The sequence below is a fragment of the Malurus melanocephalus genome, unplaced genomic scaffold (genome assembly GCF_030028575.1).
Source record: "Malurus melanocephalus ecotype Western Australia unplaced genomic scaffold, MMel_1.1 scaffold_64, whole genome shotgun sequence".
Lineage (NCBI taxonomy): Eukaryota > Metazoa > Chordata > Aves > Passeriformes > Maluridae > Malurus > Malurus melanocephalus.
Genome location: NW_026623296.1, coordinates 1,208,354 through 1,223,659, shown reverse-complemented (window position 1 = coordinate 1,223,659; position 15,306 = coordinate 1,208,354). Strand labels below are relative to the sequence as shown.

Genomic DNA, 15,306 nt, shown 5'->3' with positions numbered 1-15,306 from the left:
CATTCGTGTACTTAAACCCYCCTGTATTTCATTTCAGTCTAGGCCTGGAGTCCAGAATATTTGAACTTTCTATGTAATGGGCAGTCCAGGAGAACTATTTTCACTGAAAATATTGTAAAGCGTATGAACYGAAACCCTTTGTTTTGAATCAGATCACTGTTAAACTCTGAGATTTAACAAACACCACAGTGCTTCATGAAATGTGTTATCCAGAGGCAGGGCTTTAGCTAAAGGAAGAGCAAAACTTAACACTACAAACCTTGCTTTTGGGCAAGGGGTTTTCCTTCTGCAGCTGTTTCAGGKCTTGTTCTGCACTCAGCAAATAGAGTGAGGGTGTGCAAAATAAATATTGATACGGCAGTGGCCTGAGCATCACGTGTGTGCATAATGAGCCTGCACAACACCGTATCCATCGCTGCCATGTGAGAGGGCCTCTAGAGTTACGTTGCCATGGCAGCCTGACATGGGGCAGCATTCTTGGGTGGCAAATACAGCCCTTTATTCTGCCCAAACTGATGAGTGCATCTCTGATTTGCCAGCACTGACTCTGGGCCATTTTTTGTTTTTCAGTGATGAGAACRCCAGAAAAGACTTGAAGACACTGCCTGTCTTTCCTACCAAGACGCTGCAGGAGCATCCATCACTCGCTTACTGGTGAGCTCTTTAATTTAAAATGTAAATKATAACAAGAAGATCGCTTTTAAGCAGTTTTGCAAACTCTTCTGAAAGTTTTCAGCCCAGGACATGGAGTTAATTGTTCAGGTTCAAGCATTTCCAGTTTTTAGGAGGTTATAAATTATGCAAGATCTGATGCAAATTCCTTCTGGAAAGTTTGCTCAAATTAAATTGCTGGATCAGAATATGTGGGGACCATGCAATAGAAGGAGCTGGAATCTGAGCTCCAGCCAAGGGTTTGCAGGGAACACCTCAGTCTTCATCTGTCACACAGTGCAGCCTTTGTGGTGGGCTGACCTTTGCTGGCTGCCAGGTGCCCACCCAGCTCCTCTTAACAGGACAGGGGAAGAAAATAATCTAGAAAGGCTGGAATGAGAAAGGCAGTTCCAGTTCTGGGGCTTGAGTTTGCTGTATAGGAGCACAGCATTTAGGATGAGTCAATGATACTTTTTTCCTTGGAATTGATGCCCTTTGTGCAAATTTAAGTCCCTCRTTTGTTTTTGTTTTTTAAGGTTGATGTGTACGTGATGGATTTGCAAGAACACCATGCTTGCTGATTATTTATTTGTCTCAGAATGCATTCTGCTGGGTTTTTCTTTGCTTTCAAGTGTCTGACACATAAATGCATATTTTATTTCACATTCCTCCGAAACAAAATGTTGAAATATGTAACAGGAAAAATGCAAAAAGGTCATTGCTGACAAATGTGGGTTTTTTTCCACCTATGAAATGTCAGGGGAGAAAAAAATACGCTGGAGTGAAAACAGCTCTGGTTAAACTTCTTCTGTCTTACATATGGAGCATTAACCAGCCTTTGAAGTTTGGGTCCTTTAGAATGTTAAGATGAACTTATACAATTAGCACCATTATTCTGCAGCAGCATCTGCAGCAGAACAGGCTGATCCGAAATGGTTTGTTAATTAGTCTGGAAGGCAGGATGCGATGGTGGGGATCAGCCAGGCAGCTCCACGCCGCTTAATGAGGGCTGGGAAAGAAATCAGTAAGAACCAGAATGTAAACTAGAGCAAGAAACATGCAGAGGGACCCTGCTCTGCATGCTGAGCAGGTGGCTGGGCTTTGGCAGATGCCGTCACATGAACAAAGTCACTGAGCCTCTAAATTGGGTTTTGTGCTTGGTTTGCAGTGAGGACCGAGTAATTGAGCATTATACACAAATTAAAGGTCTGACCAGAGGACAAGCCATTGTTCAGTGAGTATGACACTTGTTAATTTGTGAAGATGATATTTTTACTTTTCTCCTGTTCCTTTTTTTTTGTTGAGAAGTAGACAGGCAGGCTTTTTGGGTCATTACTGCCTTCAAACTACATCATTTGGATCTGTCAGATTCTCTTTTTATTGAGTTACATTGCAAAGTGGAATTATTTGAAGTTTCACAATTCACAGGCTTGTAGTTCAGCATTTGTGTAGTCATTTGGATACCTCAAATATACAAGAAATTGTTTGGATCTTACTTTTTTGGAAGACTCATCTCCATACCTTGCTTGCCATCAATTAATTTTCACTCCAAYCTCTTAAGGGCTAGTATTACCCTCGGTCCTCTAAGAAATTCTGAAATGTTCAGAATTTGGCTTTCAGAACATCAGGGTCTTCCAAGTTGCAGACTGAGCCTGTGGAATTGTATTTTTCATTTACCATTAATATTTACTGTCCTTCCTATAAGCAAATGCAGAAGGATGTGTTATGAGATGTTTGAAATTATAGCCATGACTGCACAGTGCAGTTTTTTCATCTACCTCCATGCCTGTAAATCTGTCTCAAATGATCCGTGGTCTTTTTTCAGTAGGAACAAGGGAAAATGGTCTGTTCAGTGGTTTTCTGAATTGCCTCATGAAACAGTTGTACAACGGCCTAAACACATTCATTTGGAGCCTGTCCTTTGTAACCAGAGCTCCATAATGGAATAATTATAGGCAGGTCTTTATTGCCAGCATTTCCCAGAAGGCTCACATGTTTGGTTCAGAATTTTTGCTTTCGGTTCTGTGATTTTCTGATAAGAGATTGAATAATCTGTTGTATGAGGGGTTTTCCTTTTACTTCAGCTGGGCCAAAGCATCCCATCCTTCCCCAAGCCAAGATGCTATGTTTTTTTTCCTGAAAACTCAGGCCTTCAATTATTAATGCCTTCAAAATATGCAAATGATAAATTACATGTCCTGGATGCATGTGTGAAAAAAATATGTTAATAGATATTATTCCCTCCAGAGAAAAACATGTGATATGCTATCAATCTGTCTGCAGGTACATGAAAGTGGTGGAAGCTTTGCCAACATATGGAGTTCATTAYTATGGAGTAAAGGTCAGTAACTGCCTGTAGATAATGTGATTTCTGAGCTTATTAAGTGGGATGGCATTCCTGAAGGAGCAGTTGGATGATTCAGTGCCCTTCTATCAGTATGAAACCCCACATTTTTCAACCTCTGTAATTTTTCCCCATTYGATATACTTTCAAAATCGTTTCCGGAGAGGGGAAAGGAATCTTTGCAAAACCTTATGTAATCCTATCAGGAGCTAAATCCCTATCATCTTAATTAAACTGGATATCACTTCTAGACCCGAAGCAGTTAATAGCTTCTCCAGAGACATTAATCAAGACTAGAAAAATAAAACATGGAAAAGAACTTCTCCTAAGTGGCAGGTGATTAGAGGTGCGTGCTTGGAGTGGGGAAATGCTGAGAAATACTTTTGGAGAGTGATGGAAATACAYCATTTATTCCCATTTGTAGAGCAGAGCCGGGGCTAAAGTGTTTGGTGCCGAAGAGCTCAGCAGAGATGATGTCTCCTTACTTTGAGCCATGACTGTGGTACCTGAGAAGCTGATGTTTTGTGCTGGTCTCTCTTCCTGTGGCTGTCTATGCCTGAATTTAGTGGATGCAGTCACTGGCCACAGTTATTTTCTGTGTCTCCCCTTCACAGCCACTCCTCCAGCCAGTGCCACCCCATTGTTCCAGCAGCACTGTTGCTTTTCTGTCCACTTTGCACAGCCACCACCTGGTTTTGTGCCTCTTGCCTCAGAAGGCAGAGGGGGAAAATTTCCACAATCACCCCAGCAATCCCCTTCACATCAATTTGTTTGCCGAAAATTCCTTGTTCCGTACCTCCTTGTACTTGTCACAGAGTGAAAGGGGCTGTAATCTTGGAATTGCCTAATTCTTGAGTAGCTCTTGGTTCATGTAGATGTCCCTTTTTCAGGATAAACAAGGGATCCCGTGGTGGCTTGGAATAAGTTACAAAGGAATCGGCCAGTACGACTTACAAGACAAAGTCAAGCCCAGAAAAGTAAGTTTTTTTGCATCTGTTTTTTTATGTGGGGAACATGGGATGGTGGGCAAAAGACCAAAGGCTGGAGGCAGAAGGAGATTTCTGCTGGCGCGGAGGCAGTAAATCTCTCCCTCTCCTTGACAGTGGAAACTCCCTTTGGGAGCTTTGGCTCGCGTGTCTTGARTTTGGTGGTCTCAGGATGGGAATTTTGGCAGCCTCCAGGGGTAGCTACAGAAATACGAAGCAGTTGTGTTGCTGCACGGCCTTGTACTCAGGCAGTGTTTTCACTTCACTTTTGTAGATGGTTTTTTGTGCATGAAGTGTAAAAGGCTCCACTGATTGAGGTGGAACACGAGTGGAGCTGTGTGAAATTGCAAGCTTGTGGAGGCAACCATGTGTTTTTGCACATTCTGAGGGGGAATTGAGAATAAATGCCAAGTACTGGGGATTGTTCTTGTCCAACCCATTTCTTCCCAGAGTTCTCCTGCAGAGTGAGCTCTGGCTTCCTGAGGAGCACCTGGCAGTGAGCCTGGACAGGATCTTCTGCCAGCAGCCTTAGAAGCCCACCATGCAYCCAACAAGCTGCCCCCATCCTGAGGCCACACTGTGTTCTTGTGAAAGGACCGAGCCCTGAAAGTCCTTGAAGGGTTATTTAAGGCTGGTGGGAGAGCCAGGGCTGCTCGTGCTGGAGTCACACTTCTGGGCTGGAGTGTCCTTGCTTCTGGTCATGTCTTCATTGAAATCTCAGCCATGGGGACATGGAGACCTGGGATTTTGCTGTTCTTCTTTCCCCAGGAATGATCTGGGCAGGAGTTCACATGAAGTTGTGCTCSCCGCCAGGGACTTTTTAAATTTGCAAAATGATATTGTTTAGTGTATTGGTGCCAAAAAGCACAGCTTCACAAAACTTCCTTGTTAGAGAGTAATCCCCTTTCAAGCTTCCAACTCAATGTTCTCTTTTTCCAGAGCAGGCCATGACTCGGTTTCATTTGGTGTGTTTATGTACCTGTGTGTCCAAGGCTGAGCTCTTGTGTCCTTCCTTCGCTTTGTTTAGTAAAACACATTTTCATTCTGGGGTCTCTTCCCATTCCTGCACTAAAAGAGCAGCATGAGGAACCCTGTGGAAATCAAGGCAGCTTGATGAAGCCRTTGAATGTCAAAGGGTAGCATCAAGGAGGTCCTCTTGAGCTCTTCACTTATTTCACTGATTTTCTATAAGATTTTCCAGCCAGGAACGGATCATGCTGCAGCCAAGATGTCCAGCTGTGACCAGCAATGCTCTCCAAGAAAATGGAGCCTGCCTGGCTGTAAGCATTGCTTCGCCAAGCATTTTTTATGCTTGTGGGATTTCAGTTTACAACATCAACCAGGCAGATTAAGAAATTTTTTTAAGGTCAGCAGGGCCCAGATACCAAGTCACACCCTGCTACAGTTAGTTACGAGGMGTTGCCTTTGAATGCAGCAGGAGTTGTGTTTAAGAAAAATAAAATAAAAACCAGAGGTCATCTCTGCAGTGGAAGTGTTACAATGGAAATGAGAGTAGTTGTTGGCTTTACTGAAATTGTAATTATACAACATAGGATAGAGATCAAAAGGGAAGGTGAGAGAGAGGAGCCCAAATGCGGGTGGAAGGTTTAATTCCAGTAAGCTCATTGAAACTGTGGGATGGATATGGCTGTAGTATCCTTAAGGCTTTGTCTGGTGTCAGTGCAAAGGGACAAAAATTATGTAAGACACATCTTGTCCTGAGCCATGAATGCCTTTAACATGTGGTGAAGTATGCACTGAGTTTCTTTATATAAAAAATATTACAGAGTTTGAAATACAAAATGCACTTTGGATAAGTGATTGGAATCAGATCACTTTTGGGAGGAAAAGCAGACAACAGGTCTAGAGGGACACCCACATCCAGACTTGGATCTGGAGTTCAAATGCTGAGATATTTCAGATATTTCAAACGCTGCTTGTTTCAGTGTACCTACAGCCCTGCTGCCTGTGATGTAGCAGACAGAAGTTTCCTTTCTATCAGTGTTCTTGTTTGTTCATATTTATGAATGTATCAGAATTTATTTTTGAGAGAGAAGAGTACATACAGCTTGCCTGAATCTCCCAGGAGTCTCTKTGGAGCAGCAGCAGGAGGAGAATAGGCATGTAAACTATTCCTGTCTTTGAGAGCAGAGGTGCTTGTTTTGGTGGGTTTAGCAGAATTTTCTCGCTTTGGTTTTAGGAATGGAGCCAAACTCACAACTGCCATGTGCTGGTGTTATCCAGCTGTTCATACTGTGGATCAAAACTGCTGTTGTGTTTATCCATAGCCATCTGGGAAAGAGCATCCTCACTGTGCTCCACTCCTCCAGTTGGTGATGTTTAAATATACATGCAACTGATTAATAAACAGAGAAGAATAACAGGGAAAAGCTGAGTTCAAGTCTAATGAAGATCAAGTTGGTCTTCGTGAATTTTAAAGCTGCAGCTGATCTCTGAGTGTGCAGACCTCTCTGATACTGGTTGTGGTGGRGAAGTTGCAGCATTTTAACAAGAATTAGTGCCTAGGCCCCAGCAAATTCACACCAGGGGGGTTTATTCTGCTCCCCGTGTCTTCTGCAGTGCTGATGGCTGCTGTCAGATGTTGCTGTTTTTGCTTAATAAATGCCATATAGAACTATAAGCATCTGGCAAGAACCAAGCCCATATTTAGAATAAAAGTTAACTATTAATAATAGAAATAATAATATGGGTTAGCTCCACCCTTTAATGGAGGATTAGTTAAAYCCAAACAAATATAACTGCCCTCCTCAAAAAGTTAAATCTTTTGGCTTTATCCAAGTAGGTCTTGAGGCAAAGGCACCTAAATACGAGCCTCGGAGCGCAGTGGTTATCCCAAGATTTTGTTATTGGATCAACACTGCTGCATGAAGTCCAAGGCTGAGAGCTCCTCACAGGAAGCAACTTGCAGGAGAGGCCTGGRTGAAGCAATGTGCAGATCCCTATCAGCCAGCCCTGCCAGTGCTCCATCGTCACATCCATCAGGGGAGCGTGCGTGTCGGGAGGCCGGTGTGTGACTCGGGGCTGGACCTGGAGAACCTGCCCTGGCTGTCTGGTTATGTGGAGCTGGCTGGGGAGGTTTGGCTCTGRCTATTAATATTTTGCTGGTTGACCCAAGATGGTTTGGACAAGGGAGTTTTGTYGCTCCAAGTGACTTCTGGAAGCAGTTTCTAGCAAAGCCCAAGCATTGCCCCTCGCCCAGGACTGCTAGCTAAGGGAAGCATTGTGCTCCAGCTCTGTAATGGACTGAAAGAGAATTATTTTGTGTGTCATTTATGAAAATTGTCTTTGTAGATAAAAATAGTGGCTCCACACTGGCTGGAGGTTACACTGAGCTCACTTGATTATCATYCTCAAGTCTCACAGGGCATTAAAACAGACTGGGTTTGGCAACCCTTGCTCAGATTTGAGCTCAGACCTGGGATTAGCTCTGCAGTCCTGCTGCTTTGCAAACATGTTCTCTTTCAGCTGCAGTTAATATTGAGAGACACCTCCTGCTTGCTGTGGGGTGGCATGCCAAGATCCTGTCCCGGTATCCTCCGAATCAGTCAGGAAAAGTATAAAACAGGTTCCAGGACTTTGTTTGTCATTTCAAGCTAGAATAGATCTCCCTTTATCTCTACCCCATTCTTCTCCCTGGTGAGATAAACAATGTGTGTCTTGTTAATGGAGGGTGTATTAGGGCATGAGTTGAGTTTATTCTGTGTTCAGCCAGTATGTGGGGCTCCTGTGAGAGCTGGGAGAGGGCAGCCTGCTGGCTCTTTGACTTGTTCTCCCACTTCATTGTGTTTCTGTGGGCGCCTCCCTCGTGATGAATTAACTCCATTATCTGAAGAGAACTAATCTTGCTCTGCTATTGTTCCAAATGTCCAAGAATATMGGTTCTGCTGCTCGATCTCTTGACTGCATTGTGCTCTCAGAAGTGTTCTCGTTTACTTGTTCTGAAATAGGTAATGTTTATCATGGAATGGTGTGGGCTGGAAGGAACCTGAAGGATCATCTCAACTCCCCAACCATGGGCAGGGACCCCTTCCACTATCCCAGGGTGCTCCAAGCCCCATCCAACCTGGCATTGGGCACTTCCAGCAAAGGGGCAGCCACAGCCACTCTGTGCCAGTGCCTCACCATCTTCACAATATTCCTGGCTGGGTTTAATTCWCTCAGGSCTTTAGCTTTCCAAACCAGACCCTTGGCTGCTCATACAATTTTTCTGTATTTCTCCCATTCTCTGTAGGGTTTTTTTTTTTGTGTTTGAGTTTGTCCAGGAGCTCTTTGCTCATCCTCGCAAGCCTCTTGACACTACTGCCTACATTTCTCTTTGTTGGGATGCATTGCTCCTGAGCTGTGAGGAGGAGGTATTATGATATTTCTTTCTCAATTCAACATAAAGAATTGATGCTGAAAGTTTTCCCTTGCAGAACATTCACTTCATGTAAATTTGCTGTTCTGCTTTGCTGAATGGTTCAGAACASAGCACCATTGGAACAGCCTTCTCAGCAGGCAGCTCTAATTAGGCAGAGATTTCTTTTATGGTGTTTATTTCTCACCAAGCTGTTGATTTAGATGGAAGATAGTAAGCTCACACAATTACTTAAAATAAACACAGAGCTTTTACGAGACTRCCCTGAAATTCAGTCCTTTCCAGATGTGCAAAAAGTTGACTGAACTTTTTTTTTGTAAAATGTACTTTGGGGCAGTTWGATGCTGAGACATCTCGCAATCTTATGATGCCAATGGCAGTGAGGACCAGGCAAGGATGGATCATAAAGTATTAGGGGAAAAAAGTGAAGGGGTTTTTAGAGGATTGGCTTAATATTTAAGGGATGAAGGACGCCTGCAGGTGATCTCTGCCAAGTTGTGCTGGCACAGGTGGGAGTTGTGTGCCTCCTTCCCTCAGAAGCTGCTGCAGGTGGGGCAGTTTGGCTCTCCTGCCATCTCCTCAAACRCCTCCCTTGTGGGCAGGCACAGTGCTGTGGCACAGGAGGGTTCCAGCTGAAGGCAGAATGCCAGGCAGCCAAGTGCAGTAGAGGGGCTGAAGCACAGCCCTGCTCCCAGCGCTGCTGGCAGGGTGGTAATTTCCCTCCTCGGGTGGGGTGCATTCCTGTGGGCAGAAATCTTTTATGTTTCCTTGCTCTGAATTGCCAGATTTGTCTGCAGATYGYTGTTCCCAGCCAGCTCCCGAGGTGCTGCTTGCTGAGCCTCCTTACCCAGCGCTGCATGTACCACGAAGGGCTTTGGAAGGGCTTCCCCAGGGAAAGGCTGCTGCAAACACCGTGGCATGGCTTGCATTTCCATGCTGACCTTACCCAAACATCCCTTGGGTGGAAAGTCAGAGATTTGGGTAATTTACTCGTGGTTGGAATTTGTCATGAACCTTGGAATCCCAGGTGCAGCTGTGGCACGTGCTGTGCCTGGGGCTGGCAGCGTGTGGCCACACAGCCCGCGCACTCAGCTGCTCTCATTGCAAAAAAAAAACAAAAAACAAATCCACTAAAATATTATTTTTTTAAACAAAATTCATCAGGCTCACAGGAATATTGAGTCAAGAGCCCCTGAGCAGCTCTCCTGCACGTCTCTCAGGGCAGGGGCTCTGCCAGCTCCTGCCTGCAATTCTGATGGGACTGTTTTTCTGCGCCAGTTTGCTCCTGCTGTCAGGCCCTGTCAAACCCGCATTTTATTCAAAACTGGATGCRAGATCAGCCAGGTAGAAAACCAGCTGCTTCTTTTATTAAGGTGTTTCAACTTGCAGGCATCCTGTGTCTCTTTGGATCACCTTAGACTATTACAGTTCTTTTTGCACAGGAAGGAGTGCGATTCCTTTTTGTTCAGTGTTCCCTAATATCTGGAATTGAATCGCAGTAGAAATGCAGGGAGCCTGAACTCGTGGGCTGGAAAAGCAGCAGCTGGGTGGTAGGAGTGTGGCTGGTGCACAGAGGTGTCTGAGTAATGAGATATGATCAGGGCTGCATCTCTGCCTTCTACCAAAAAAAACCCAGAAAACCAACCCTGAGCAGGCCAAATTCTTCCCAAAGAGTCAGACAAGCAGCCCCTGGGATGCTCAGTGGGAGTTTTCAGGAGCATTTAAGGATTTGACAACCTACATGGTTGGGAAGGCTATTAAGAAAACATTAATTAGCTCAAGTGGACGTAATCATCTGGTTAAAGGGAACACACATTGCAAAACTTCCACAAAAACATTTTAATTATTCCTAATTGTTCTTCCAGCCCTCAAAAACCAGTTCCAGATTTTCAGATTTCTTTTTTTGGCCACTCTTTTGTCTTTAAATATGCATGTAGTTTAGGTAAGATTGAAATTAGGAATTATTTAGGAACATGTCTGTACARGGTAGGGAGTATTTGAAGGGAGCAGGATATCTCTAGTGCAGTGATGGTTTCCTGAGTGTTGCCTTCTGACGACAAGTAAGAAAAATTTCAGTTGAAGAAGGCTATTACTTTATTGCTTTTTTTGTCCTTGTTTGTCTTGAGTCCATTTTTTCTCTCTTGTTTTTATGAATCCAAGCATGGTGGGCAGAAACTTGTAGCACTTTCATTCAGGATTATTTTTATGTGCATCAGTGTAAATATTATTAGCTCACAACTTAAGCTGTTCATTTAGTTTGTTAGAGGAGCWGATTGCTAAGGAGCTTATATTGTTCTTAAGTGAGATAATTTGAGGACAGGGCACTTTTCAGTCCATAAGAGCAAAGATGTTTTGGGTGCAACACAATTTTCTTTGGAGCAGCAGAGTGGGGATCTGGAGTTATCACAGACTTTGGGCAAGGAGGCAGAGATGTCTTTGTGCTGAATGTACYCGGCTGCCTGTCAGCTCCTTTTGGGCTGGGATGGATCTCACAGGGTGGGGAGGAAATGGGGCAAAGCTCTACCCACATCCTGAGGCAATTCCATGCAGGTTTTCTTTAAAATGCAAAGGGTTTGTTTTTTTTTTTTTCCTGTTCTCGGCACCCCAAGTGATTCCGATGTCGGATTTGGAAGGGTCCGCCTGGACCCCTGGGCAGGAGGCTGCTCCGGGTGCTGGGGCTGCTGAATTTTGCCCTCCTGCCCAACACGACCCTCGTCACCTTGGGACAGATGCCCTTCTCCCGCAGCCCTCAGAATGTCGAGCGCGTCCGGAGGGGAAAAACCCTCAGGAAGTGATAAAGGGGACGGGGGGAGTCATTGCCCGCCACGATGAGAGGCAGCGAGGCGGTTTTTATTCCAGAGGTCATGTTTGAAGCACGCCCATGGTTTTTACGAGCGTGGGAGCGCGGCCGGGAACGCCGGGATGATGCTTCTGGTTGAACCTGTTGCCTCTGGGTGTGAGTCAAGGCTGGCGGGGCTGGCACACGGCACCGGGGGGACAGCGGGGCAGCCCCCACATCGCTGCCCCCGCCTGGACCCCACGGGCACCGGGGAGAGCTCCAAAGGGTGCAGCCCCYCGGGACAACCCTCCCGGTTCGCTCCGCTGTCGGCTTTTCCCTTTATCTGCCGAAAGGGGTGTGGGAGGCGTCGCACGGAGCGGGTGGGTGGTGATGTCAGGCGTGTGTCAGCAGTGGGAGGCGAGGCTGCCGGAGCCGAGCGGAGGGACGGACGGACAGACAGAGGGACAGAGGGACAGAGGGACGGCACGGCCGGCTCGGCTCTGCCCTGCCCATGTCACCCCTGACTCTGCCCGGGGGGACCGAGGAACCATCGGGGCTGCGGCCAGGTGAGTGCGGGACGCGGGCAAGCAGCGGGGCTGTGCCGGGATCCCGGCTGCTGGAGCAGCACCCACGGGCGCTGTTGCTCAATGTCCTGGCATACTGCTCGGGCTGTTTCCTTTTGTGTGTTTTCAAATGTATTTATTTTCAAAGTTCAACGCGGAGTTGTAAAGAGGCGCTTCTGATGGGGATTRGGCAGGAGGGCTGTAAGACAATCATGAACCATCTTAAGTAACAGAGTGAAACTTCCACCATCGTCTAGAAAACGATTTATTAATTTAAGGAAATTAAATTTCCACTTGGCTTTACTTCTTCTACAGCAGGTTCTAATAGTCAGTTGTAGTCCTAGAAAGGAAAGTTTTAATTAAACAGAGGGAAAGGCTGCTGAAGGAGCCACTTTTTTTTCTCCAAACAAATGGACTTGGTTATGTTCCATTGTGTTATGAATACTTCAGATGCAGCACAGTGTAAGATGTAGTTTTTTACAAAACTTGAAGTGTTTCTGTAGTGGGAGGAGCGTGACAAGCTTTTGGCGGAGGCCACTGGGTATGTTGTGTGTCCTGGGGGTTTCTGGTGTGGTGGCTGCACCCTTGAAGGTTTTGGAAAAGCTCCAGTGGGGAAGGAGGGAGTTGCTGTGATGGTTTGGGTGCCTGGGTTGGCTCGCTGCTGTCAGAGGCTGATCTCTCACTGACCCTGTCCCTGCCTGCCAAGCTGGAGGGAAACACCTCCAGTACCTCCATGTGGCCTCAGCTCTGAAAAGCAGCAACTCCGGTGTGTTGCTGCTCCTGTGCACCCATCAGGGTCAGGGGACATCCCTGGGGACACCATGTGGGTGCACAGTGCATCTCCCCTGCACTGGGAAGATGCAGCCCCAATGGCTCATCCCCAGAGATGGCTGATGCTGCTGCRAAAGGAGAGCGAATTCGTATGAAATTCTGATCCCACGAGTGCAGCTGCCAAGCCCTGACTGACTTTGATCTCTTCTCCCAGCTGGCACTTCGCAGGAAATATGTGGGTTTCCAGCAGGAGTGTGTGCTGGGGGTGGCTTCCTCCTGTAGCTGCTGTTGCTCTGTACATGCTGTACCCCTGCTCCCAAATGTCACGCTGGATGTCTCACAYAATGTCTCACAAGAGAAAAGTCTTGGTTTTCCCGAGCTGCTGCCATTCCCTGGGGATGTTCTGAGTCAAGGAAGTAGACCAAAGTTGTCTATACAATCTCTTTGTAAAGAGATTTTTGCGTYTAATCAGAGGGAAAATGACTTTAGCTGCCCTGCCAAGATCTCTGGGAACTTCTAGCAGTGAAATTAAATGTGCTGTTGGTGGAAGCAGATGTCACGGGCAAAATCCTCAATTTTCAATGCATTGTCTGTAAGGGTATGAAATTACTGGGGGGGCATCCTATATTTATGTGCTTCTTTTAATTGATGTGAATGTAGTTACTGCTCAGTCCATGCCATAGCTGAGGATACACAGGAATTGTAATTTGCTGAAATTATATCACCTTGGAGAGAGAGGACTGGTGATTTAGTGACAAGGTTCTGCTTCTCTCTCCCAATTCTAGCTTTTTCAATGGAAACAGCTGGAAAATCTCTATTTCCGTGAGAAGAAGTTTGCTGTGGAAGTGCACGATCCCCGCAGGTGAGGCTGCTTCTGTCAGTGGGGTTAATCTTTACCCACAATGGGAACTCATCATCACGTGTTGGTGAATGGGGTGGGAGGTGCATCCAGGTTAGCTCAGACTCCAGTTTGCTCTGGGCTTTGGGGCTGATCCTGATCCAGCATTTGGCAGGGCAGGCTGGGGCTGTCACAGCTCTGGGTGTCCTCTCTGAGTATCCATTCAAGGAGTTCCTGGAGCTGAGGGAGGACTATTTGTCATGGCCAAATTTGCAGCAGCACTGGGTGATGGGGAGAAGGAAATCYGAATTTTGGCTTCTCTGAAATAAAGCCTGAGCCTTGCCTGGTTAAGAGAGAGGCRTTGTGGACTTTAAACCTCGAAGACCTGTCTTGAAATTGCATTTCTTGTCACCTCCTCAGAATTTCAGTGTCGAGAAGGACCTTTGGTCAGAGCGGGCTGGTGGTGCAGACCTGGTATGCGAACACTTCCCTGATCAAGTCCATCTGGGTGATGGCAATCAGTCAGCACCAGTTTTACTTGGACAGAAAGCAAAGCAAAGTAAGTTATGAGGCATTTTACTGCCAGCATGGGTTTCAACACCTTGCTTGTATATCTTTTGGTGTATGTTTTTCCACGGATGAAGTACTCTCCAGAGTAAAACTACAGATTGTGTTTGTCAGCTTTTTGAGCAGTCTGCTAGTGGCAGTATTGCTACTAGATCCATTTTAGCTTGCCTGCAGTTAAGGGCTATGCAGTTGTAATAATGGAAGAGGGAATTCCCATGTCTGGATGTCTAATCTGCCTTTTGTCTCCTTCCTGTGTTTGTTTTGGAAACTGCAGAGATTTTTGAGCTGGGAGATGGTTCAGGTTTTGGGGGAGAGGGGAGAGGGATGCCAGAGCAGTCCTTGCACACCGCAAGCACCTGTGTGATGCTGTTACTTTAGCCCATAATTTTGTGGGAGATGAGGTGTGAAATGTCRTCTTCTGTGATGTGCTCTGAAGTTAATTAGAGGTAACTCAGTGAGGCTGTTTTTTTTTTTTTTATAACTTCTTCAGGCAAAAATTCCTTCAGCCAGAAGTTTGGATGATATYGCCATGGATCTGACAGAGATGGGAACACCAAAAGTGTCAAAGCTGGTGACTTTGGAGGCCAAGAACCAGCTTATTATGGCCAGCAATGGCAGTTTGATCTCATCAGGTAATACTGCATGTGTGAAGTAGCCAAGTGAAATGGGGTTTGTGTTTGTTACATGGGAGATGAGACTACCAGGCAATAAAAACGGCAYTTACCTGGAAATCCTCTGATACAGACTGTGTTTTCCAGGCTCTCAGGATTCAGAGGTCAGTGAAGAACAAAAGAAGGAGAAAATTATGGAACTAAAGAAGAAAGAGAAACTCCTTCAGGAAAAACTGCTGCAGAAGGTCGAGGAGCTGAAGAAAATCTGCCTGCGAGAGGCGGTGAGAAATGCACCTTACACCRGGGTCGGGCAGTGGGGAGCCCTTTTCTCCCACTGGGCCTTACCTGGAGCCCTCTCTGTTCCCCAGGAGCTGACGGGCAAGATGCCCAAGGAGTATCCTCTGGGTGCTGGAGAGGAGCCCCCCCAGGTGAGGAGGCGMGTTGGCACGGCGTTCAAGCTGGATGACAACCTGCTCCCCAGCGAGGAGGTGAGAGGGGTGCCTGGGTCACACTGGCCACACCAGTGGCCACAGCCAYTTGTGAATAACCCAGCTCTTCCCTGGCTGTTTGAAGAGGAGGCAGCTGGGACAGTTGCTGGCATGGAGTGGGAAATTTCGATGGGTTCTGCCCTTCTTCCAGCCACACTGCCTTTGAACTGACCAGGAAATTGGCTGTTTCTAAAGGCTTTGAGTTCACCCGACCTGAACCCCTGATTGGCCACGGCTGCATGAATTTTAATGGACATTTTGCTGCTCATTAGAGAAGATCAGGTGCATAATGCCATTTGGCAGCCCATGGCTCTCAGCTTTTCTGGAGCA

At 46.2% G+C, this 15,306-nt stretch overlaps 1 protein-coding gene across 3 annotated transcripts in view; it reads left to right on the top strand.

Moving 5' to 3' along the window:
* The window catches only part of FRMD4B (FERM domain containing 4B), an 89,273-nt gene that overhangs the window by 62,030 nt on the left and 11,937 nt on the right, over positions 1-15,306 (top strand). For all 3 annotated transcript variants that reach the window (XM_057366375.1, XM_057366374.1, XM_057366377.1), the window contains exons 8-16: positions 571-654; positions 1,820-1,885; positions 2,935-2,992; positions 3,886-3,972; positions 13,258-13,334; positions 13,731-13,869; positions 14,368-14,509; positions 14,636-14,769; positions 14,857-14,976. In XM_057366375.1, coding sequence (XP_057222358.1) covers positions 571-654; positions 1,820-1,885; positions 2,935-2,992; positions 3,886-3,972; positions 13,258-13,334; positions 13,731-13,869; positions 14,368-14,509; positions 14,636-14,769; positions 14,857-14,976 — 907 coding nt within the window. The remainder of the gene's footprint in view (positions 1-570; positions 655-1,819; positions 1,886-2,934; positions 2,993-3,885; positions 3,973-13,257; positions 13,335-13,730; positions 13,870-14,367; positions 14,510-14,635; positions 14,770-14,856; positions 14,977-15,306) is intronic.